At 45.8% G+C, this 25,906-nt stretch overlaps 1 protein-coding gene across 1 annotated transcript in view; it reads left to right on the top strand.

Annotated features, from left to right (window-relative positions):
- The first annotated feature begins 368 nt into the window (after positions 1-368).
- FBXL19 (F-box and leucine rich repeat protein 19) overlaps positions 369-25,906 on the top strand; it is a 75,343-nt gene continuing 49,805 nt past the window's right edge. The window contains 3 exon segments of the mRNA XM_068243921.1: positions 369-1,610; positions 19,224-19,430; positions 23,361-23,504. Coding sequence (XP_068100022.1) covers positions 19,263-19,430; positions 23,361-23,504 — 312 coding nt within the window. The 5' untranslated portion in view covers positions 369-1,610; positions 19,224-19,262.

Genomic DNA, 25,906 nt, shown 5'->3' with positions numbered 1-25,906 from the left:
TGCAGGTCTAAGGGTCACACACTGCACAGGAAAGCCCCGCACCAGCCCGACTACAATTCCCAGCGGCCCCCGCTCTGAGGAAGCCAGAGTCTTCCTGCTCCCGGCGTGCCCCGCGCCGCTCCCTCCCCCTTGTAGTCTCCGGCTCTTCCGCCCTGCTGCGGCCAGCGGTGCGAGGCGAGGCAGGTGAGGACCACACTTCCCGGCGTGCCCCGCGGCGTGGTGGGCGGCCCGGACGGCCATGTTGGATGTGGTATTGTTATGTGTGTGAGTGTGAGGGGAAGGGAGAGCAGGGGCAGGAAGAGGGGGCAGCTGGTTTGGGGTCCGGTGCTGGGGCGCAGGGACCACACAGGGACTCGGGTGAGGGGGGGATACATTGTAGCCATCATTTTCTGGGAGAGAAGGAGGCAGAGGAGGAACCAGGGAGCACCTGGGGGTGACCTGCCCCCACCCCACCTTCATCCCCACACTACCTATCCTTATGCCCCAATTATCTCTCCACCGGCCCTGACCTCTACAGGCTTCTGTTATTCCCCAGATCTACCCCCAGCCATACATCTGCCCCACTCCCATCTACCACCCTCATAGACCTGCCCTCCCATACGTCTCCTATACTCCCATTCCCAGTATTTGCCCACTCAGAGAACCTTAATACTCATACCCCAGATCTGCCCCCCTGGCTGATCCTTCAGACCCCCATTCCCTGCAGATATACTTCCCCACTAATCATTTCTCAGATTATTCCTTTTCCCACACGTGTCCCTCTTACACTCACATGTGACCCTTCACAAATCCTAAATACCCCCATTTCCTATATCAGCCCCCCCAAACATTTCCACACTCCATAGATTCTTATCACTCCCTTCCATATTTGTGTGCCTTCCACAATCCAAGATCTAAACCTTCACAGTAACCCACTTACATATTTCTGCCCTGGTTTCCTTTTTTTCCCTCCCCAAAACTAGAATAATTTACTTTTATAGGCCATCACTACTCTCTTCCCCTACTCTGTGTTCCTGATATCACCTACACTCATACCCCAATATATTATTAGGTGGTCTTAGATTTGGGTGTACTGTATTGTCATCCTGGCCCACCAATTCACTCAATTCTTTATCTGTTGTTAGTTTGCATGCCTGATTGGTGTTTATTGTAATATTGGGAGTCTCGTCTAGTTCTGGGGTGTAGCGCCATGTTTTACTCTTGAAACCCTATACCATCAGATTTCCACAAATGGGTACCCAGCTGTCCTGTTTCTGCCAATAGCCTATTTATCCTTTAGAAAAAGCTGATATTTTTTATTATTTACTGAACTGAGGTATACAGTAGAGCGCCACTGATTTGTGTCTCGTCCTTCAGAGAGGGACTCGCAGTACGGCTACTTTCCATCCCAGTGCTGGATTCTTGGGATACCCCCTCCTGTGTGTGCCTCTGTTGATATCCTGTAAGATACTGGAAGCACTGTATCGGGATGCAGCGTCCCTTCTGTAAGCTGCCGATTTAGCGAAGACATGGAGATCCCTTCTGGGGCCTATTAACCGGTGAAGCCAAAGTGACAAAGGAGCTGATTGACTTCAGATCATGATCACACAGAGCTGCAGACTGGAGAGCAGGTCAGTATGTTGCTTTTCTGCATACAATATTGCTGGTAGTAAAATAACTGGTCATCAATAATAGTAATTTGTTTGTATTTTGTGCTGGTGCATTTTACATAGTGCCTTACAGAGTAGACTGAATGCTCCCTTAGAGGGTCTCAGTTTAATTATACTACAGTCTAGAACCGATGTTGAAAGACAGCTAACAACCTACTAGTATGTTTTTTTCCTTTTTTGGGATGTGGGAAAATCCAGAGGAAAGTTCCTAAAAAACACATAAGCCCCTTTCACACTAGTGCTTTTTCATTGCTTTGCGTTACCCATTTTTAAGATAGGGTAGCGATAAAGTCATGAAAGTCTATGGAACATTTCATTGTGGATGTTATGTGGCCGAAGTAGGCGAATCAATGCTAGGACAACAGCGGGTTATGGGACAGCATCTGCGGTGACATCAATAGGTGCCTCGGATATTTTAAACTGTTTAGCGTTGCGGTGCGCAGAAGGAAAATTTTTCAAAACTCTTGCAATGTGTATTTTCACCACAGGAAGTGAGCCTCAATTATGGTGTATTTTGCCAACATGAATTGCATTACACGCTTATTATTCTTATTTATTGTATTTATAAAGCGCCAACATATTACGCAGCGCTGGACAATAAATAGGGATACATACAATATTTAGGGGTGACATACAGCAATATGACAATACAGGAATACAAGAAAGACCAGATCACGCAGCACAGTATGAGTACAAGGTAATGCTTAGTCAGTCACTGGATGGAGCATGGAGATTAGGCAAGTTAGGTTCACTCATACGGAGCAGTGCTTTTCAGCGCTGCTAGCTTTGGGCGCAGCGAGTGCCGCCATAGACTGTAATAGGAATCAGTCTATAGCGGCGCTCAGTGAGGAAGGTCGGCTCCGTCAGAAGACGGAGCCGAAGTTGCTTAAAAAACACAATAATTCGGCCTCCAGCAATCGCTGGAAGCCGAATTATTTCATTCCCCCACTATCCATGTCGGCCTGGAGGGGGAATAGTAATTAAAACGCCCCGGACTTGTGCAGAAGCAGGACCAGCCATTTAACAGCTGGATCCTGCGCCCAAGTCTACCAGCGCCGTATTCAAATGTACGCCACTCATATGCCTAGCATGGGTTCGCAGTAATGGAGGTGCATGATCAGGTAGGACACAAAAGGAGGACCCTGCCCAAAGGCTTACAATCTAGAGGGAGAGGAAGGGACACGAGAGGTAGGGGACCAGAGTTCAGCTGTTGGTTTAACGCAGGCATCTATGAAGCTTTTTTTGCGATGCGTTGTGATCATTAAATCGCTCTGCAATGAAAATGCTAGTTGCAGATGTGAACATGACCTCAGGCCCATATGCAGTTCACTTTTTCTCCTGAGTTTTCTCCTAGGAGATAATTTTTCATATTCCATATAAAATAACTTTTTGGCACTTTTTATAATGGAAAAAGTACCAAAGATTTGGTGAAAAATTACTATTGAAATTATTTTGAGTATTTTCTTAATTGTTAATGTTCAACCTTTTTGGGACCAAGGGCGTTAGAGTTACGTCCTCTGTGTGTGTGGAGGTCTGTGGCTGACTAGACGTAGGGCTAACGTTCTTGAAGTCCCCCCACGGCTGAAGAGGATCCACTCACCTTCCTGACACTTCCTTGGCGATCGTCGTTCCCCTCTGCTCTGCCCAGCCACCATCCTCACTCTGTTGCTAAGTTCCAGGTCCTGGCTTGATGACATCATTAAGCCAGGACCCAGAATATAGCGGCAGTCCACGGATGGCGGGCAGAGGGAGGTGAGTAACGACTGCTGCCTGCACAGGGGACACTGGGTGCATATTGACTTGTTGCAGAACGGAAAGCATTGAGGTAGTGGGCAGCGTGGCTTTCAGCAGCCCGGTTCACCCCCGGATCCACTGCAGGACTGTTTGAGTGGCGGGTAGCAGACCACCTGACATGAGTAAAAGGACACCTGAACTGTGTGGGATATGGAGGCTGCCATTTTTATTTCCTGTTAAACAATACCAGTTGCCTGGCAGCCCTGCTGATCTATTTGTCTGCCGTGAATCACACGCCTGAACGCCAGAGATCCCGCGATGCCGCAGCCTTCACCACCAGGCTTCGCTATGGGGAGGATAGGGACTGCGCATGACGTCATGTCCGATCGTCGCCATACCGACGAGTGAAGCTGGATCGTGAAGCTGCGGCTCTCGCGGGATCGCGGAGGGGTAAATATTGCCGGCGGCGATCAGGGGGTTTAGATGGGTGCCGGGGGGCTTAGGGGACATAATTAGCTAGCGAAGTGCTAGCTTAGGCATATTGGGCGACTTTTATTTTTTTAAAAATCTTCCCGCGGATGCAGCCTTTAAAACTGCGTACCACCAGGGAGGTTAAATGGCCTGTGGACCTATGGACTTCAGGTAAGAAGAGCATCAGACTCTGGCACTCGAAAACAGTAGTTTCTTTATTAAAGCAAGGTGCAGAGATTTACAACAGAGCACAGAGGTCGCCTGTGTGGACAGCTGAAACCACGTTTCCTCAGGTCACCTAGGCTCTATGGACTTGTTTACTCTGTTTTAATGTATCATACCTGACAGGTAACAATGTCTTGTGTTGGACAGTGGATGCATTGCCATTCATTCAATGTAGCGGCACATCTCTTCTCCCAGGTGCAGTGCACACTGCATGCAACCAGGGCTGTGGAGTCGGTACAAAAATCGCCCATCTCCGACTCATTTTATGGTACAGACTACCCAGCAAGCTCATGGTGAACCAGAACTCCTAGGAGTGTGTAAGGGGCTACATTGGACCAAAAAGCCCTCTTACTAAAATGCTATGCAAAACAAAAGTTTGCTGTCTTAAATAATGTTATGAAACCATTGACTCCAGGTACCCAGCATAGCTCCGACTCCACAGCCCTGGCTACAACTGCAGCCTTGGGTCAATACGGCGTAATCTGTGGAGATTGGCTACCAATGTAGTGTTAGCCAAACTTGTGATACACATCCTAGATGACATTCTGCTGAGAATCTACAATGTGTGCAGAAGCCCTCCCCTCCCTGGCATGCCAGGCCTTTAGTGACAAGGATGCCTGATCGACCCCTGAACACATTCTACCAGGGCTGTGGAGTTGGAGTCCAAGCAATTTTTGGGTACCTGGAGGCAGAGTCAGATGATTTTTATACCCACTCCTTAGCCCTTCAAAGGTTGTGAAGTTAGAGTTGGAGCAATTTTGGATACATGGAGTCAGTGGTTTCATTCTGCCCCTCACCCCACCTGCCAAATGCAGATTCCTTGTACATTGCGTGTCATATCTCTTCCCTTCTCCATAGCAACATATTGCCAGCCTCTAGGCTGGTGGCGGCTGTGCAGAGCACTCAGTCCCGATGTGAAGCCTGAGGGATCAAGTCCCGATCTCTGTGGCCGACAGTAATTGCAAGCTTGTCCCAGGCTTTGAATATACTCCCTCTATGTGCTGGCCATCCTTCCAGAACAATTGTCTTACAACTCCTGACCTTGCAGAATGTCCTGTTCTATGGTGGTGGTAGGATGGACAATCAAGCAGTGTCACACAGCTTCCGTAACTGCCTTCAAAGTTGCTGCATGTATTACACCATATCAGGCAAGGCAATCCATCCTGGAGGATCTCAGAAGAGGGCAGCGATGGCAGAACACTAGTGCAAAATTCAGATTTTCAGCCATTCAGGAAGATCGTTTCACCCGTGAATTGAAAGTGTGGGGACTTTAGACTCCCCTGAATTACATGGCTATAGATGCATGAAGCACCTAGGTTATAGTTCATTCTGTTCCATGTATGGTGGTCAATTCACCATTGCTATCCTACCAGCTGCAATGTCTGTATTTGGGCTAGTGCACACCAGAGCGGTTCTGGAGCGTTTTTAAAACGCTTGCAGGGGGAAAACCGCTTGGCTAATGAAAGTGAATGGGATGGTGCACACCAGAGTGGCTCGTTTTTTCCACAAACGCAAACTCGGGGGCTGCAGCATTTTTTTTAGATTTCTAAGCCGTGTCTGCCGCAGTGTTAAAGTATAGGAAAGTGGAAAACAGCTCTGAAAAACACTAGATCAGAGAGGTCTTCCAGGCGGTTTTGATACAGAAGCTGTTCAGTAACAGCTTTACTGTAACAATATTTGAAATCTGCTACACAAAAACACTCCAAAAACCGCTAGGCATGTTTAGAAAATCTCTCTAGAATCGCTCTGAAAATCTGCTTCAAAAACTTCAATGTTTTGCGGATCTGCTAGAGGTTTTTGGTGTGCACTGGGCAATAGTCAGCAGAGGCTTTTTTGTAGATGCTGTGCACTTGCCCCCTTACAATTGTTTATAGGGCACTCTTGCCTAAAATGATTGACCATCCCAGAGCTTCTTCATGGCTTCAAACAGAGAATTTACTTATTATTTATTATTATTATTATTATTATTATTATTATTATTATTATAGCGGTGACATCTTCTGCAGCACTTTACAGATACATAGTCATGTCACTGACTTCAGAGGAGCTCACAGTGTAATCCTACCATAGTCATAGTCTGTCCTTCTGTAGTATTATTATTATTATTATTATTATTATTATGTATTTATATAGCACTGACATCTTCTGCAGCACATTACAGAGTACATAGTCATGTCACTGACCGTCCTCAGAGGAGCTCACAATCTATTGTAATCCCTATGTATATTATGTCCATTGAGGTCTAGGGACAATTTAGAGGGAAGCCAACTAACTTATTGCATGTTTTTGGGAATGGTCACCTTGTGCAAGACATAGGGAGGGTAAGGGAACATAAGATCCTCTTTTCAGTTTTGTTACCAAGCATTGTCATGTGACAGTAACACGTTGCAGGACCATGTTCCTTTGCGCAACAGTTGAATTTTGGGCCTTAGCTTTTGCATGGAGTCACAGATCGCTGTTGATGGTCATACCTTTTGGAGCGTGCCTATGAATCTGCCGCTGGGAGATTTGGGCGCAGGGTAAAACCGATAAACTGCTCACCCTGCACAAGTCCCGGCAGAACTAATTACTATTCCCCTCCCGGCCGCCATGGATAGTGAGGGACTGATGTAATTCGGCTTCCAGCTATTGCTAGTGGCCGAATTACAGTGTTTTTGTAGTGATTTGTGCTCTGTTTTTTGATGGCACCCAAATTACTCACTGAACTCCGCTATAGCCGTAATTCCTATTAAGGCCTATGGTGGCGCCGGCTGCAACCATATTCCCTGCACTATTATTACAGTGCTCGCTTTTGGAAGCCAATCCATCATGGCTAGGCTTGTGTCCAGGCCTGGATTTACCTCACAGGAGCCTATAGGTCCTGGCACCTTAGACTTCACCATCCATTAACCTACAAACACCCGCCAAACCGCGCCCCAAGTTTGCTGGCTGTCCCAGCTGTCTCTTCTCTACTACTTACTTCCCTTGCCCATCATAGGTAGCCCCTTAGTAGTAGGTAGCCAGAAGTACCCTCAGTATTAACCACTTCACCACTGAGGGGTTTTACCCCTTGAGCACCAGAGCAATTTTCACCTTTCAGCGCTCCTTCCATTCATTCGTCTATAACTTTATCATTACTTATCACAATGAAATGAACTATATCTTTTTTTTTTCACCACCAATTAGGCTTTCTTTAGGTGGGACATTATGCCAAGAATTCTTTCATTCTAAATATGTTTTAATGGGAAAATTGGAAAAAATGTGGAAAGAAAAATTCATTATTTTTCAGTTTTCGGCCATTATAGTTTAAATAATGCATGCTACTGTAATTAAAACCCATGAAATTTATTTGCCCATTTGTCCCGGTTATAAAAACGTTTAAATTATGTCCCAATCACAATGTTTGGCACCAATATTTTATTTGGAAATGTGCATTTTTTTTTTCAGTTTTGCGTCCATCCCTAATTACAAGCCCATAGTTTATAAAGTAACAGTTTTATACCCTCTTGACATAAATATTTAAAAAGTTCAGCCCCTAATGTATTTTTTTTTATTAATTGTAAATTTATTTATTTTTTTTATTACAAAAAAAAAAAATTGGGGAGTGTGGGAGGTAATGAGTTAATTTTTTGTGTAAACTATGTATTTGTATATGAAAAATGCTTTAGGGTGTAGTTTTACTATTTGGCCACAGTAACTTTTTGTTTATGTGACCTGCAAGAGTAGGAAGTATGCTTGCAGGAAGTGTTTTGAGGCTGGGAAACTTTTTTTTTTTTTTTTTCACAATGACCGCTGCTTCTCATCGAAGCAGCCGATCATTGCTGGTGGGGCTTAGATCAACGAATGGGAACGGTTTTCCCGTTCATTGATCTCCGGGCGAGCTGGTGGCTGCGTGCGCGGGAGCAGGCGCACGAGCAAGCGGGAGCACGGGCAGCGGCGGATATCTCCATCCCTGGGGGTGACAGGATGGAAAAAGGGACGGAGATATCCGTACGGCTGGGGGTAAAGTGGTTAAGTAGCTAGAGGTGCCCCTGAAGGGAGATCTCGTCAATGGAATGCAGAGAGCAGGGTGAGTAGCCTCTCACTTACTCTCATCAGGACTCTGCATAGGGAAGGAGGGAGGGAGGTGTTCAGAAAGGGGAGTGAGCCGCCTTTCCATCATCAGGCGCCTGGAGGCACGTGCCTACGGTGCCTTATGGTAAATCCGGCCCTGCCTGTGTCATCTCAAAAAAACGGAATCAGTTTGCTTCCACGAGAAGCAGATGACCAGAATCTAAAGTGCAGTTCAATACAGGTAGTCCCCGACTTACGAACGACCCGTCCATACGAACGGCATGGATTCAGGGTTTCCATGGGAACAAGCCAAAACATTTTTATTTTCAAATTGGACTTGTAGTTTTTGAGAAAATCGATTTTTTTTTTTTAAAAAAACTTCAAAGAAAAAATGGCTTTTAAACTTGTATAAGCATGTAGGCACAGAGGGGTACAGGGGACAGAGCTAGCACAATGTTTCGACTTAAGAACAGGTTAAGAACGAACCTACAGTCCCTATCTCGTTCGTTAACCGGGGACTGACTACCTGTACTCAGTACAGGCACCACTCAGATTCATATGTAATAACGTTAAACTCCCACAAACCCCACAATGGGCTCTATTCACAATCACACACGCGGTAAGAGATTTCCGCTATATTACCACCAGTGATAATTTCTGCAATTTTTTTCTACATTCACTTTAAATTTTTTCGCACAACAATGCATAAGAAATTGTGGAAACGTGCATAATTACATAGTAAACATGCGGAAACCTTGCGTAAAAAAGTGGCATAAAAAAAACGTACAGTAAGTCCAGAACACAGCACTCAAAGCTCCAGACTACATTCAAATAGTTTCTGGAAAGTATTTGCAACACCTCAACCAAATAACTGTGTGTGCTAGGGCTCAAAACAAGAGCAATTCTATGGTAGAGGAAGACAGACCTTTAAAAAATAGCACCTCCCACAGCAAAATTTGAAAAAGTATAACATAAATCTTTATTCAACATTAGGTATAATAATCACAATATTGATGATTCAATAAAGAATAAAACCATTTAAAAAACAAGCAAATATTCCAACATGATCCCTGCTGCATATGAAACAATCACTCTAAATGCAATATATTGTATAATGACACAGTGCTGCTGTCAGATATAAAACCCCACAGTATGCTCAATATTGAGCCCAACAGGGGGAGAACCCGGGCTCAATATATAACCTAGTGTGATGCAAGACCAATAAACAACACTTGTGCAATGAGAACTAAAAAATAAACACATGAATAAATATCATATAGTATTAATAGTGATAAGATGCCTGGTAGGAAATTGAGGCAAAGGAGCAGCCCATAGGAAAAATAGCATAAAGTGGAGTAGTGCAAAAAATAGGAGATACTTAGCCCAGAAATGATGAGGTCAATCTCAGCAGCACAGCAGGGAACAAGGAATCCCCTCAGAGGACAAGATCCCACTAGTTCCGCGGGCGTCACCTCTCCTTGATAAAGCGAGGTGACGCTCATAGAACTCACCATTTCTGGGCTAAGTATCTCCTATTTTTTGCACTACTCCACTTTATGCTCCTTTTCCTATGGGCTGCTCCTTTGCCTCAATTTTCTACCAGGCATCTTATCACTATTAATACTGTATATCTAGATAGCAATTGTGCACTTTATTTTTTTTATATATGTGATATTTATTCATGTTTTTATTTTTTAGTTCTCATTGCACAGGTGTTTATCGGTCTTGCATCACACTAGGTTATATACTGAACCCGGGTTCTCCCCCCGTTGGGCTCAATATTGAGCCTACTGTGGGGTTTTATATCTGACAGCAGCATTGTGTCATTATACAATATATTGCATTTAGAGTGATTGTTTCACATGCAGCAGGGATCATGTTGGAATATTTGCTTGTTTTTTAAATGGTTTTATTCTTTATTGAATCATCAGTACTGATATTATTATTCTTATACCTAATGTTGAATAAAGATTTTTATTATACTTTTTCAAATTTTGCTGTGGGAGGTGCTATTTTTAAGGGCTTTCTTCTTCTACCAGACTACATTTAAAGAGACACTGAAGCGAAAAAAAATGATGATATTATGATTTGTATGTGTAGTACAGCTAAGAAATAAAACATTAAGATCAGATACATCAGTCTAATTGTTTCCAGTACAGGAAGAGTTGAGAAACTCCAGTTGTTATCTCTATGCAAAAAAGCAATTAAGCTCTCCGACTAAGTTAGTTGTGGAGAGGGCTGTTATCTGACTTTTATTATCTCAACTGTTCCTGGACTATTTACTTTTCCTCTGCTAGAGGAGAGGTCATTACTTCACAGACTGCTCTGAAAGAATCATTTTGAATGCTGAGTGTTGTGTAATCTGCACATATTCTAGAATAATGCAATGTTAGAAAAAACACTATATACCTGAAAATAAAAGTATGAGAATATTTTCTTTGCTGCTAATCTTCTAGTAATTATTCATAGTACACAACCAATTCATTATATCATATTTTTTTTTTCGCTTCAGTGTCTCTTTAAGTCGATGGGAAGCAAAATATATCACCAAGTACTAGTAGGTGATATGGTTGCCGCAGTATATTGGTTTGATGATATACCGCGGTTTGATTGTGCATGGTATAATTACTCGGTTTACCGGTTTTGGGGGCGGAGCGACGTAGCGATGGGTGAAGAAACAGCGGCGAGGATAAGCAAATGCGCACTTGCTGGCAGCCAGGTCGTTCTGCACGCTGTACTAGCTTCATTCTACTTCCTGTTCTTGTCCTATTTCCCTGAAACGGCGCCCCCTGGGTGCTATTACAAGGAGATGATGCAAGAACAGGAAGTAGAATGAAGCTAGTACAGTGTGCAGGAGGACCCGGCTGCCAGCAAGTGAGTATTTGTTTTGTACCCCCTGCTGCTGCATCCCTCCCTGCCTCTCTCTCTACTGCGGGCACCAATCCTGGCTACACTTATCCCTGACTCTATACTGCGGGCACCAATCCTGGCTACACCTATCCCTGGCTCTCTATACTACGGGCACCAATCCTGGCTACACCTATCCCTGGCTCTCTATACTACGGGCACCAATCCTGGCTACACCTATCCCTCGCTCTATACTGCGGGCACCTATCCTGGCTACACCTATCCCTGGCTTTCTCTACTGCAGGCACCAATCCTGGCTACACCTATCCCTGACTCTCTATGCTGCGGGCACCGATCCTGGCTACACCTATCCCTGGCTCTCTATACTGCGGGCACCAATCCTGGCTACACCTATCCCTGACTCTATGCTGCGGGCACCGATCCTGGCTACACCTATCCCTCGCTCTCTCTACTGTGGGCACCAATCCTGGCTACACCTATCCCTGGCTCTCTCTATTGTGGACACCAATCTGGCTACACCTATACCTTACTCTCTATACTGCGGGCACCAATCCTGGCTACACCTATCCCTGGCTCTCTCTGCTGCAGGCACCTATCCTGGCTACACCTATCCCTGGCTACCTATGCTGCAGGCACCTATCCTGGCTACACCTATCCCTGACTCTCTATGCTGCGGGCACCGATCCTGGCTACACCTATCCCTTACTCTCTATACTGCGGGCACCAATCCTGGCTACACCTATCCCTGGCTCTCTCTGCTGCAGGCACCTATCCTGGCTACACCTATCCCTGGCTACCTATGCTGCAGGCACCTATCCTGGCTACACCTATCCCTGACTCTCTATGCTGCGGGCACCGATCCTGGCTACACCTATCCCTTACTCTCTATACTGCGGGCACCAATCCTGGCTACACCTATCCCTGGCTCTCTCTGCTGCAGGCACCTATCCCTGGCTACCTATGCTGCAGGCACCTATCCTGGCTACACCTATCCCTGACTCTCTATGCTGCGGGCACCAATCCTGGCTACACCTATCCCTGGCTCTCTCTATTGTGGACACCAATCTGGCTACACCTATCCCTTACTCTCTATACTGCTGGCACCAATCCTGGCTACACCTATCCCTGGCTACCTATGCTGCGGGCACCTATCCTGGCTACACCTATCTCTGACTCTCTATACTGGGGGCACCAATCCTGGCTACACCTATTCCTTGCTACCTATGCTGCAGACACCTATCCTGGCTACACCTATCCCTGACTCTCTATACTGCAGCCACCTATCCTGGCTACACCTATCCCTGACTCTATACTGCAGCCACCTATCCTGGCTACACCTATCCCTGGCTCTCTATACTGCTGGCACCTATTATGTTTTACAATTCATACCACACTGGTCCTTTCTATCCTGATTCATTTTCCTTCATATTAACATTTGAAAATAAGAAAGCTATCAAATTAAAGGATGGGAATAAAGTCAATTAAACACGTTTTTCAGTAGAAAAATACTTATATTTGCACAGATCTGTACTGAAGGAGGGACAGATGAGGAGAAAAGTGGGACAGAGAGATGGTTGCTGAAGAGGGACAGTTGGGAGCTATGGATTAGTGACCGATGAAGGGAAATTAAACAGGCTAAACTCTCTAAATACATACAGGGTGCATTCCTCTCTGTTTTCCTTCTGTCCTGTGTAGTGCCGGGAATACACGGTTTGTACCGCTCGATTCAGCCATTAGATGGCTCAATTGATAATTTCCGACATGTCCGATCACCCGCCGGATCAATTCCGTGCTCGATACCGCATGGGGGACAATGGCAAAAGATAAGGAAAACGAGCAGGAGATAAGAGAATCGCCTGCGGGGGATCGATCCGGCGGCATAATCGAGCGGTACAAACGTACCGTGTATTCCCGGCATTCGAGTTCTGGTCCACTTTAACTCTCTCCCAAGCTGCATTGGGGGATTCCTGATCCAGCTGTAAACAGTGCGGTGGAATAGTGAGGTCTATAGGTGGCTACATTCCGGCTGCATCTCATTGTTCTCAGGCCTGTGGTGTGTTTATCCACTTTGTATGGAAATAAATTGAGTGTTTTGTCTCAGCTCTTGTGAAACCACAAAGCCTCCAGCCTGTGCCTCTCACTCCTCCCCTATTGTCTGTTCCCAAGGGTGTGTACCTTGCAAAGTAATGTTTACATCTCCAGAGGAGCTCAGCAGGTGTGAGAAGTGTTGTTTCTCTGTCCAATCACACGCTGCCTGTGAAATGGTAATGGTCAATTCCACCTTGGCCTTAGGAGTGGATTAGGGCTGAATCTGGAGGAAAAGGACTCCCTGCCCCATTCATGTGAATGGAGGGGGGCGGGAGGCTGCTGTGCATGGAGGTCAGTTGCTCTGGAGGCCAGAGGCTGAGTGGTCGCATTGGTCTTCAGCCACCTGTGGATTTTAGGCCAGCGGTTTTGGAGGTATGTATTGTGGTTTTTGTATGAAGAGGTCAGAGTTATCTATAGGCTCATGTAAAGCTGTGTACACACGCTGGTGTGAGGTCAGCCATGGCGTATGAGAACGGCCACCATGGCCGAGAATCGGGAGTCAGACCAGCGTGTTTACAATGGCTGCATGACGTCTGCTAAACATCCGACGTGCTCGATCTTTAGAGATTTCCCGACGTCTGAACAGTGCAATATCGCATTGTGCTCCCCCACCCCCCATGGGAATTCGCTCCGCCGCATGCCGCTTATGTCCCCCCGTATAGCATTATTTCCTTTTAAACAGTGCACATTGCCTGGCTGTCCTGCTGATCCTCTGCCTCCAATAATTTTAGCTGTAGATCCTGAACAAGCATGCAGCAGATCCGGTGTTTCTGACAAGATTAGCAACATGCGTGTTTTGGGTGTGTGTTTCAGACAGGGCTGTGGAGTTGGTCCAAAAATCCACCGACTCCGACTCCTCAGTTTAGAATTCCACCGACTCCTCGACTCCGACTCCTCTAATTTGCATATTACAATTTTGTTGATTAAAAGTATGTAACATGAAATTCGTCTCTTAACTGCCAACGCTTAGGAATTTTACAAGACAACTGAAGTGAGAAGGATATGTAGACTACTATATTTATTCCCTTTAGACTAAAACTAGTCCTTGGTAAGAGTACTTGTAAAAGGTACAAACCGGAACAAAGAACATCTATCAGGCCCTAGGCAATGTAAGTGTGGGTGCATGTAAGAATGATGTGCAGGTACTCTGCAGGGGAATGAGGAGATTCTTTCTCTATTACACATTCTTCATGCACAATCTGAACAAGGTTTATGGGTGACAGACAACACCTCTGTGTTCAATGTGCAGAACATTCTCAGTGGATTCCCTGCAGCTCTGTGAGGAGTGCATATGTAGAGTATAGTACTACTGTGTAACAAAGTAAACCTGAGACAGATGAAATTAAAGTTTTATACATACCTGGGGCTTCCTCCAGCCGCCTTCAGGATAATCAGTCCCTCGTTGTCCTCCTCCGCCACCTGGATCTTCTGCTATGAGTCCAGGTACTTGAGCCAGTCGGGCGTAGTGCGCATGCACACGCTCCGCCGCCAGGAGCATACTACACCTGTGCAGCACTATTGCGCAGGTGCAGAATGTTCCTGGCTGTGGGAGCGGCATGCGGCCGGACAGCGCTGACTTGCTGAATTACCAGGACTCATAGCAGAAGATCCAGGTGGTGGAGGACAGCGAGGGACTGATTAGCCTGAAGGGGGCTGGAGGAAGCCCCAGGTATGTATAAAACTTTACTTTTCATCCGTCTCAGTTACCCTTTAACTTGTAGTCACCAAACCAAATTTTAACATATCAAATTATTTGATTTCATCAGCAAAGGGAGTGCATACATTTGCATAAATCAGCATCAATGCAGAATTATTTCCATCTCGTTGACCATCTCTATTAGTGACACAGCTACACATCAGGCTTTATTCTTACAGCATAGATGTTATTTAGTATATATAGGAGATTCCTGTGTACACATCATATATACAGTCACAATCAGATATGTATATCTGACCTTAAAAATACGGGGACTGCTTTATTGAAGCAGCACAAGTAACTAATTTTGATTGGTTTATTTCATTTTTGTGGACTAAGCACAGCTATTACTGTATATATACATTATTTTTAATGACTATTATCTGAAAAATAGAACATTTTATCATATTTTCTATTTTAATTACAGTTACAAATTCATTAGGAGTCGGAGTCGGTGCATTTTTTCCCGACTCCGACTCCAGGCACCCAAAATTGCCCGACTCCACGACTCTGACTCCACAGCCCTGGTTTCAGACACTACTGATGCCAGAAAGATCAGCAGGATGCCAGGCAACTAGTATTGCTTAAAAGGAGATAAATATGGCAGCCTTCATATGTCTGTCATCTGGGGTTCCTTTCGAGTGTTGCTTGTTTGTAGCGAAACTCCTGGAAAGGCATGTGGCCAATTTTTATTTTTTATTTTTTTAAGTGGACCTGAACACTTGCACAGGACAGAAGGAAAACCATAGAGAAATACACCCTGTATGAATTTACAGAGTTTAGCCTATTTGTGACTAAGCACAAGTTGTAATGTGATCTCTCAGCTGGGTCAGCTGACTGCCAGAGTAGAGAGCTAATTGGTAAACACAGGATGTTAACAATATGTCTGCTTCCATGAAAGCAGGAAGTACACACTGCAGATTTATTGCAGGATTTTGCATAAGCTTTAACAGATGTTTTCTTTAAAGGTCATTATGCTATTGCTTATCTCTTAAAGCAGAGAAGGGAGTTCTGAGTTCAGGTCCGCTTTTATGCGGGGAATACACGGCTCGATTCTGAGCCATGTAGATGGTTCGATAGATAATTTCTGATACGTCCGATCGTTTCGCCGCTCGATTCTGCATTGAGGACAATGGGAAAAGATAAGAAAAATGAGCGGAAGATAAGAGAAGGGCCTGCAGAATCGAGTGGGGAATCGATCGAGCGGGAGAATTGAGCGGCAAAATCTAGCCGTGTATGCCCAGCTTAAGTTTCTGAATTTCTACAGTCACTGCCTGCATTTAGTACATGATCATGGCCAGCTAATCAGAGCCTAACAAATCTGATTACATGCTACTACATGACTTCTGTTATACTGTACATGACTAATGCTGGGAATACACGTTGCGTTTTTGCCTTCGTTTTAGCCTTCGATTCGTTCGGTAAACGAATCGAGTGTTGAAAACGTATGTGAAAATAGTCATAATCTCATTATAGTTTCGATTAATAGACCCCAAAAACGAACGACTAGTGATCGAACATGTTTGATATTATCTCTCTTTATCCATCTAATTGAGCCATTGGTAGGCTTGATGGCTGTTCAGATCGATTATATATTCGTTTATGCTAGTCCGTCCCTGTAAAAAGGGATTTTCGTTTCTTTGCAGCCTTCGATCATTGGAAAAACGAAACCGTGGGTGGTGATATTAACCGTATGATCGATTATTTCGGGATCGAAAAGGACAAAAGGCACAATCGAAACGAAGGTTTAAACGAAGGCAAAAACGAACCGTGTATTCCCAGCATAAGTCTTCCATGTTATCTTGCTAATTCTGCCTATAAGTGGCCAAACAAAGACCTACATCCATGTAATCCTCTAGATTGTAAGCTCACAAGGGCAGGGACCTCCTCCCAGTGTTTCTCATACTGCTGTAATTTTAACATATGCACATGTACCAACTACACATCAACTATGTATGTATTTGTATTTTTAATTCAATGTCATGACTGTACAGTGTCTTGTATTTCTAATGTATATTTGTTCCCCATAATTTGTACTATGTACAGCGCTACGGAAGATGTTGGCGCTATATAAATAAGAAAAAAAAATAATAATAATGTACCCCTCCTCTGGAATGCCCTTCCACAACACATCTGCCACTCTCCCACCTTTAAAATTTTTAAACGCTCCCTCAAAACCCACCTTTTCCGACAAGCATATTCTCTAGCTTAGGCCATGCACCCACTAAATAACCTAATTACGCGCTGCCTGTACATATACTGTATACTTCCCCCACCTCTTGTTTCCACCCCACTCCTTTAGATTGTAAGCTCGCAAGGGTAGGGGTCTCACCCTTTTGTGTCATGGAATGTTATTAATTTAATTGCTTGCACACTGTTAGACATTTATACATTTTAGTCATCATGTTAAATCAAATTGTAATCAGCAGTGCTGTATTTTGTATCAGGCTAGATTCACAGTGGGACGTTTTGATGCCACGTTAAAGTCGCACCGCAAGCTTACAACGCAACGCGCCCAAAAAGTGGCAACGCAGCGTTACCGTCACATACAGCAGATACAGGAAAAAATACAGGCAATGAAAAGTATGCTTCCAAGTCATTACTGAGCATGTGCAAACAGTCCAACACAGCTGATAACGTGTATAACGCACAGCATGCAGCACTTTTACTTAACGTGCAGCGTTAGTCACCAACGTAACGTGTGCACTGTGAACAGGGCATTGATTTTTCATTGCAGTGAGTTATTCTGCGTTAAATGCTGTTTTAACGCGCGTCTTTAACGTCCCACTGTGAACTTAGCCTCAGTGTTCATATTTGATGTATATCATTGTCTGTATCATTATGTATCCCTTGTTTGTTTTCTTACATTGTACAGCGCCACGGAATATGTTGGCGCTTTATAAATAAATAATAATAATAATGTAATGGCTTCTGCCTGTGGTGGTGGAATATTTGCTAATTGGTTGCTATGGGCGACAGGCACAAATTCCTCCCACCAGTGAGGCCCTGGGCTGCAGGTTTATTCCCAACAAGGTGTTCTAGGCTGATTAAGGACCCAAACTCTGTTACCTTGTCACTTGTGTCACATGACTAGTAACTGGCCAATGGAAGCAGCTTAACGTGACACTGAAGCAAAAAATAACTTCTAATGAATTGTATGTCTAGTATGGATAATTAATAGAACATTAGTAGCATTGAAAAGTCTCATATTTTTATTTTCTATTATATAGCTGTTTTTCTATTACATTGCATCATTCGCTAATAATTGTAGTTTTCCGCTGCAATATTTTGGCAATGGGTGCAGGAGGCCGACACGCACGACATCAGAAAGTGCATAGACTGCTCTGTCCGAGGTTCACACTGCATGCGTTCCGGACCAACGCATGCTGCACGCATTTAACAAAACGTGCAGCTGACCCATTCACTCTCAGTGAATGGGATCAGCCACGCAACGCATAGAAACGCAGATGGTGTGCGTTCCGTCGTATGTGTTGCGTTCCGAACGCACAGCCATCCGCGTCTCATGATGTGAACGTGGCCTAACTACACTGTATTTTAATTGATGAAACCGAGCAGAGCTAATGACCCTTTGAACTTCCTGGCAGAAAAAAGAAACCGTAATGAAGACAGGTTGAGATAAGTGCTTCAGAAAATAGCATTGCTCTCTGACTAAATTAGTCGGAGAGCTCAGAGAAGCTCTTTTGCATAGATAACTGAAGTTTAACTCTTCTTGTACTGGAAACCATATGAGACTCATATCTGTGCTGCTGATGTTATATTTCTTAACTGTACTATACATACAATTCATTATATCATAAGTGTATATTCACTTTAGATCCCATTTAAAGAGAACCCGAGGTGTGTTTAAAGAATGTTATCTGCATACAGAGGCTGGATCTGCCTATACAGCCCAGCCTCTGTTGCTATCCCAAACCCCACTAAGGTCCCCCTGCACTCTCTCATAAATCACAGCCGTGCGGTGAGGCTGTGTTTACATCCGTAGTGTCAGTCTCAGCTGCTCCCCGCCTCCTGCATAGCTCCGGTCCCTGCCCCCGTCCCTTCCCTCCAATCAGCAGGGAGGGAAGGGACGCAGGCGGGGACCGGAGTTCTGCAGGAGGCGGGAGAGCAGCAGACTGACACTATAGAGATAAACACAGCCAGCTCTGACAAGCTGTTTGTCAGCAGCGTGGCTGTGATTTATGAGGGATTGCAGAGTGCAGGGGGACCTTAGGGGGGTTTGGGATAGCAACAGAGGCTGGGCTGTATAGGCAGATCCAGCCTCTGTATGCAGGTAATAATATTCTTCAAACCCACCTCGGGTTCTCTTTAAGTGAACTGCTTGTTATAGAATATTCCATAAAGGCTCCAGTATCTACCTCAGAAAAATCTGTGTGGCTCCATATCTGGTAACTGATTTTTGTTTTGTTTTTTGTAACCATTTTGGGCATTTGTTTTTCCAGGTGTGGGTGCAGCTGAGGCATCGCTTGGCCCAGTGGGAGATGTCGGCAAAGAGCCTGGGTGCTGCGCGGCGCAGGAGGACGCGCTGCCGGAAGTGTGAAGCCTGTGTGCGCAACGAATGCGGGGAGTGTCATTTCTGTAAAGACATGAAGAAGTTTGGAGGCCCCGGGCGTATGAAGCAGTCCTGTATGAAGAGGCAGTGCACCGCGGTACGAGGCGAGGGAGGGGAGGGAGGAGTTACCAACTCTGCAGCAGCAGCAGCAGCAAATGTGTAGCTTGTTGTAAAGTAAACCTAAGTCACGATGTAGTCTTCATTTATAGCCTTGTCACATTATACATAAAAAATGGTGCTTTTCTAATGCTAAGCTGTATAATTTTTATTGTAAACCTTTGTTGTATAAGTAGTTCTGTTTTTATAGCTTGGGCTGCTGCTGCATAATTGGCAGAGCCGGATCACCTACAAGGCAACTTAGGCAAATGCCTTGGGCCTAGAGAGAGTCTCGGGCCTGGTTGATGCTAACCCCCACCAAATTTTACCAAATGTCAGTGTGCCCAAATGTGTTTCTTGCTTTGGACCCCCTTTACACCTACATCCGTCTCTGAGTATTGGACTAATCAAGGGCACCGCTCAAAGCCACTCCTTTTACTTTTATATAGTAATTTGGCTGAAAAAAAGACCTCAGTCAATCAAGTTTAACCAGTAAAAAAAAAAAAAAAACACCATCCTGAACCTGCACATATCCCAGTTGATCCAGGGGAAAGCGAAAAACCTTACAAAGGCCTGGGCCAATTATCCTTAAAAGGAAAAAAAATTCTTCCTGACTCAAGCTGGTAGTCGGAGAAATCCCTGGATCAACTCTCCTGGGAATTACCTAGTAATTATAGCAGTGGATGCCCTTCAATGCAAAGAAAGCATCCTTTTTAAATGCAGATAAATACTTAGGGCTCGTTTCCACTATCGCGAATCGCATGCGGATTCGCACATGTAATGCAAGTGGATGGGCCTGTTTCCACTGTAGCGTTGTTAAGGTGCGTTTTTTTTCAGTGGTGAAAAAACGCACAAAAGAGCAGCAGAATTCACCTGCGAGTGGAATGCATGCGAATCGCCGCTAATGTATTTAACCACTTCCCTACCACGCTAGTTTGTGCTGATCGGTGCTGCGTGGGCTCTCCAGCCCGCAGCACCGATCAGCTTGCAGCCAGGCCGATCAGACTTCCCCCCCTTTTTTCCCCACTAGGGGGATGTCCTGCTGGGGGGGTCTGATCGCCGCCGGCTGCTTGCGCTTGCGGGGGGGGGGGCTCTTCAAAGCCCCCCTCCGCAGCGCTTCCTGGCCTCCTTCCCCTTCCCTCCCTCTCCCTCCCCCTGTGAGCGGCGCAGGACGGATTTCCGTCCTGCGCCTGATGGGATAGGCTTTAGCCTATCAGATGCCGGTGATCCCCGGCCAATCAGAGGCCGGGGATCACCGATCTCCTCTACGGCGCTGCTGCGCAGCAGCGCCGTATACATGTACACCGGGGAAGGTCTTCCCCGTGTGTTTACATTTACCCTGCGAGCCGCCGATCGGCTCGCAGGGTGTTCACGGAGACACCCTCCGGGAACTGACATGGAACGGCCGCTCATACGAGCGGCCGTTTCCATGGAATACACTTCAGGATTCAGGGGCGTGTATATACGCTCCGAGAATCCGGAAGTGGTTAATAGGGAATTCGCATGCTGTTTTGGTATGCGAATTTTCATGCAAATTCGCATGAAATCAATGGAAAAGCACACCGGCATTGCCATGGTTAAATTCGCATACATCGTCATCCATGCGAATTTTCATGCGAATTTGCACGAAAATTTGCATGCACACGCATGCGAAATTCGCATCCGCATGCGAATTTTGCTGCAGCGATTTCGCAACGCAATAGTGGAAACGAGCCCTTGGCCATAAATACTTCCTGAGTTAAGATATTCCAGATTTTAACTGTGAAGGACCCCTTTCTAAATAGATGGCAAAAACCTTTTCCTCCATACGCAGATCATATCCCCTTGTCGTGATCTGCGTATTGAGGGAAAAAAATTATATACAGTTCAGTGTATGTCTCACAAATAACAGTGATATGGTGCACAGTGTAATCCCTCTCTCCTCCATCTCTGCAGCCTGTACTCCCCCCACACCGCTGTATGTCTCCTGTGCGGGGGTGTCACACACATAACAGTGATATGGTGCACAGTGTAATCCTCTCTCCTTCCTCTCTGCAGCCTGTACTCCCCCACACCGCTGTATGTCTCCTATGCGGGGGTGTCACACACATAACAGTGATATGGTGCACAGTGTAATCCTCTCTCCTCCCTCTCTGCAGCCTGTACTCCCCCCACACCGCTGTATGTCTCCTGTGCGGGGGTGTCACACATAACAGTGATATGGTGCACAGTGTAATCCTCTCTCCTCCCTCTCTGCAGCCTGTACTCCCCCCACACCGCTGTATATCTCCTGTGTGGGGGTGTCACACACATAACAGTGATATGGTGCACAGTGTAATCCTCTCTCCTCCCTCTCTGCAGCCTGTACTCCCACACACCGCTGTATGTCTCCTGTGCGGGGGTGTCACACACATAACAGTGATATGGTGCACAGTGTAATCCTCTCTCCTCCCTCTCTGCAGCCTGTACTCCCCCACACTGCTGTATGTCTCCTGTGCGGGGGTGTCACACACATAACAGTGATATGGTGCACAGTGTAATCCTCTCTCCTCCCTCTCTGCAGCCTGTACTCCCCCCCCCCCCACCCCCCCCCCCCACACCGCTGTATGTCTCCTGTGCGGGGGTGTCACACATAACAGTGATATGGTGCACAGTGTAATCCTCTCTCCTCCCTCTCTGCAGCCTGTACTCCCCCCACACCGCTGTATATCTCCTGTGTGGGGGTGTCACACACATAACAGTGATATGGTGCACAGTGTAATCCGCTCTCCTCCCTCTCTGCAGCCTGTACTCCCCCACACCGCTGTATGTCTCCTGTGCGGGGGTGTCACACACATAACAGTGATATGGTGCACAGTGTAATCCTCTCTCCTCCCTCTCTGCAGCCTGTACTCCCCCACACTGCTGTATGTCTCCTGTGCGGGGGTGTCACACACATAACAGTGATATGGTGCACAGTGTAATCCTCTCTCCTCCCTCTCTGCAGCCTGTACTGCTCCCCCCCCACACCGCTGTATGTCTCCTGTGCGGGGGTGTCACACATAACAGTGATATGGTGCACAGTGTAATCCTCTCTCCTCCCTCTCTGCAGCCTGTACTCCCCCCACACCGCTGTATGTCTCCTGTGCGGGGGTGTCACACATAACAGTGATATGGTGCACAGTGTAATCCTCTCTCCTCCCTCTCTGCAGCCTGTACTCCCCCACACCGCTGTATGTCTCCTGTGCGGGGGTATTATGGTGCACAGTGTAATCCTCTCTGCAGCCTGTACTCCCCCACACTGCTGTATGTCTCCTGTGCGGGGGTGTCACACATAACAGTGATATAGTGCACAGTGTAATCCTCTCTCCTCCCTCTCTGCAGCCTGTACTCCCCCACACTGCTGTATGTCTCCTGTGCGGGGATGTCACACATAACAGTGGTATAGTGAACAGTGTAATCCTCTCTCCTCCCTCTCTGCAGCCTGTACTCCCCCACACCGCTGTATGTCTCCTGTGCGGGGGTGTCACACACATAACAGTGATATGGTGCACAGTGTAATCCTCTCTCCTCCCTCTCTGCAGCCTGTACTCCCCCATACCGCTGTATGTCTCCTGTGCGGGGGTGTCACACATAACAGTGATATAGTGCACAGTGTAATCCTCTCTCCGGCCTGTACTCCCCCACACCGCTGTATGTCTCCTATGCGGGGATGTCACACACATAACAGTGATATGGTGCACAGTGTAATCCTCTCTCCTCCCTCTCTGCAGCCTGTACTCTCCCACACCGCTGTATGTCTCCTGTGCGGGGGTGTCACACACATAACAGTGATATGGTGCACAGTGTAATCCTCTCTCCTCCCTCTCTGCAGCCTGTACTCCCCCACACCGCTGTATGTCTCCTGTGCGGGGGTGTCACACACATAACAGTGATATGGTGCACAGTGTAATCTTCTCTCCTCCCTCTGCAGCCTGTACTCCCCCACACCGCTGTATGTCTCCTGTGTGGGGATGCTGGGAAGGAAGATACCGCTCAGGATGAGGATCAAAAGTTTAACCTATCGCTTATGGAATGTACCATTTGTAATGAGATTGTCCACCCCGGCTGTATCAAGGTGAGTGTTCTGTTCCGTTCAGACCAGTAACCACTGCACTAATTGTCAACTATGTATGTATACCAGGAAGCTGCTGTGGTAATCGACTTCAAGGACCACTATCGTGACCAATTGTAAAAATGTAAAATACGTACATATAAAATGTACCTTTCTTCCAGAGTAAAATGCACTATAAATTACTTTTTTCCTATGTTGCTGTCACTTACAGTAGGTAGTAAAAAGCTGATAGATTTGACAGGCTTTGGACTAGACCATCTCCTCATAGGGGTCTCAGTATTTCCTTTTATCCTTTATAACATTTAAACAGTTAAAAATAGTATTTGCTTCCACTTGTAAAAAAAAAGTGGATTGTAAAACAGAACACAGACCCCCCCAACACCTTTAAGCATTTGTCCGTAATGGAGCGCGAAACGCAGCACAGGCGCATTAAAAGCCTATGAGAATGGGCAGTGTCTGTACTCACTAGGCAGGTTGCCACATGGGAAACTCAATACTCGCGTGTCCCGGTTCCGCCGCTGCTGACTCATCTGCTCGGTTAAACAGGTTGGTGCCCAGGAGAAGTGTGGGGCTCTCCATATTGGATTGCAAAAGTGTGGAAAGTTCCAGTGTGGAAATTTTTTTTGGTACTTATCCGTTAGCCGGGCGCATCCGGCAGGTGGCGCTAATTACTATTCCCCCTCCAGGCCGACATGGATAGTAGGGAAAGATGTAACTCTGGTGGAGTTTTGTCGCCACCTAGAGGATGCGCCCGGCTAACGGATAAGTACCTTTTTTTTTTTTTTTTTTTTTGACTGAGTACACAATACTTTTTGACTGGGATTTAACAGCGGATTTCATTTCCCCAGAGGGGGTAACCGTTCAGAGCCAGAGACCCCAGAATGCTCCAGAGGAAATCCTAATTAAACTTAACACAAACTGATATTGTACTTACAGTTGCATACTGCATATAGTGCATGGTGCTGTTACGGATGATCAATGAGATGCAAATATTTGTGAGTTCATGCAGGATTATGTCAATTTTCATGCAAATATATGCAGCTTGAAAATGGACCAATCCTGTCCCACCCAGGTTTAAGTTGATTGGTCCATTTCCAAGCTGCATATATTTGCATAAAAATAAATCTGCACAAACTCGGAAATATTTTCATCTCATCGATCACACCTAGTTGCTATGAAATGCATGCTGCTAAGACACTGATGGCCCCATCCGTGAGGCTACCAGCGACCATAGAAAAGTTGTGGAATATGCAAATTTGTTGACCAGGAATCCTGTTTTGCATAATCAGAATTGAGATGGGGTTAATGGGTAGGGATGGTCAGTGATATGCATGCAAATAATTTCACGTTGATGCAGGATAGTGCTCATTTTGTATGCAAATTTATGCAGCTTGAAAATGGCCAAATTGAATTTTTACTTCAGCAGGATTTGATTAAAATTGAAATGGCTTCTGCAATCTCCAGCTCTAAAATTGGTATCAAAATGGCAGGAATTGCTTTACAAAAATGCTAGAAAAACACTGAGCATTGGCAACTTCGATCAGTGATCTGCAATGGCACCCAGGCCAAACACTACTTTCTGCACAATATGAGCGGTTGTCTGCGATTCCATGTGGGCGTTTGTATATACAGTAGCTAGTGGATGTCAGTGAGGAGTCATGTGTAGTATGCAGAAAAGTACAGCATGCAGGCAGTATTAAAAAAAACGCAAAAAAATTACATTGCTAAATAGCAGATGCTTCCTAAAATTGCGCTAAGCCCATAGAAATGCATTGTGTGATTTAGCATTGCGTAATATCGCCTGCGATTGGAAAAAATGTGACCCCTGCCTTAGAAATAGGATTTGCTTTCTCATTCCTACATAAGGTATACCGCGTTCAAAATCAGATAGATGGGCAGTGAGAGGCAAATTATTTTGAGTTGATGCAGGATTATGCAAATTTTGTATGCTAACCTAGGCTGGGTGGTACTTAACCGTTAGCCGGGCGCATCCAGCAGGTGGCACTGTTGTAGCGAATTTCATTCATACTTAGTTAACGTAGTACTGTGTGAATGGAAACATCGCAAGTGGCGCTAATTACATTGATACGGCACGTAACAATACAGTGTTAATGGGAACTAATACATTGTATTTCAATTGGCCGGAACTGTCACTTAATGGAATTAAAATGAAGGCGGCGGCAATTTAACAGATGAAGCTGCCACCTTCGTCTGTTCTTCTTCTCCCGCTTTGCCCTCCTCTCGCTTCTATACAATGCTGGCAGCCTGCGGGGACATGCGGGTCCCCCCACAGTCGTTCGTCGCGGCAGGGAATTCTGCTTGTTTGCGACGAACGACTGTGGGAGGGGGGGGGGGGGGGGGACACACGTGTCCCCCCTCCCAGCTGCCAGCATTGTATAGAAGCG

The sequence above is a fragment of the Hyperolius riggenbachi genome, chromosome 7, assembly GCF_040937935.1.
Source record: "Hyperolius riggenbachi isolate aHypRig1 chromosome 7, aHypRig1.pri, whole genome shotgun sequence".
In the NCBI taxonomy this organism is placed as follows: domain Eukaryota; kingdom Metazoa; phylum Chordata; class Amphibia; order Anura; family Hyperoliidae; genus Hyperolius; species Hyperolius riggenbachi.
The sequence above is the reverse complement of the archived record's forward strand: the minus strand, read 5'-3'. Positions and strand labels throughout refer to the sequence as shown.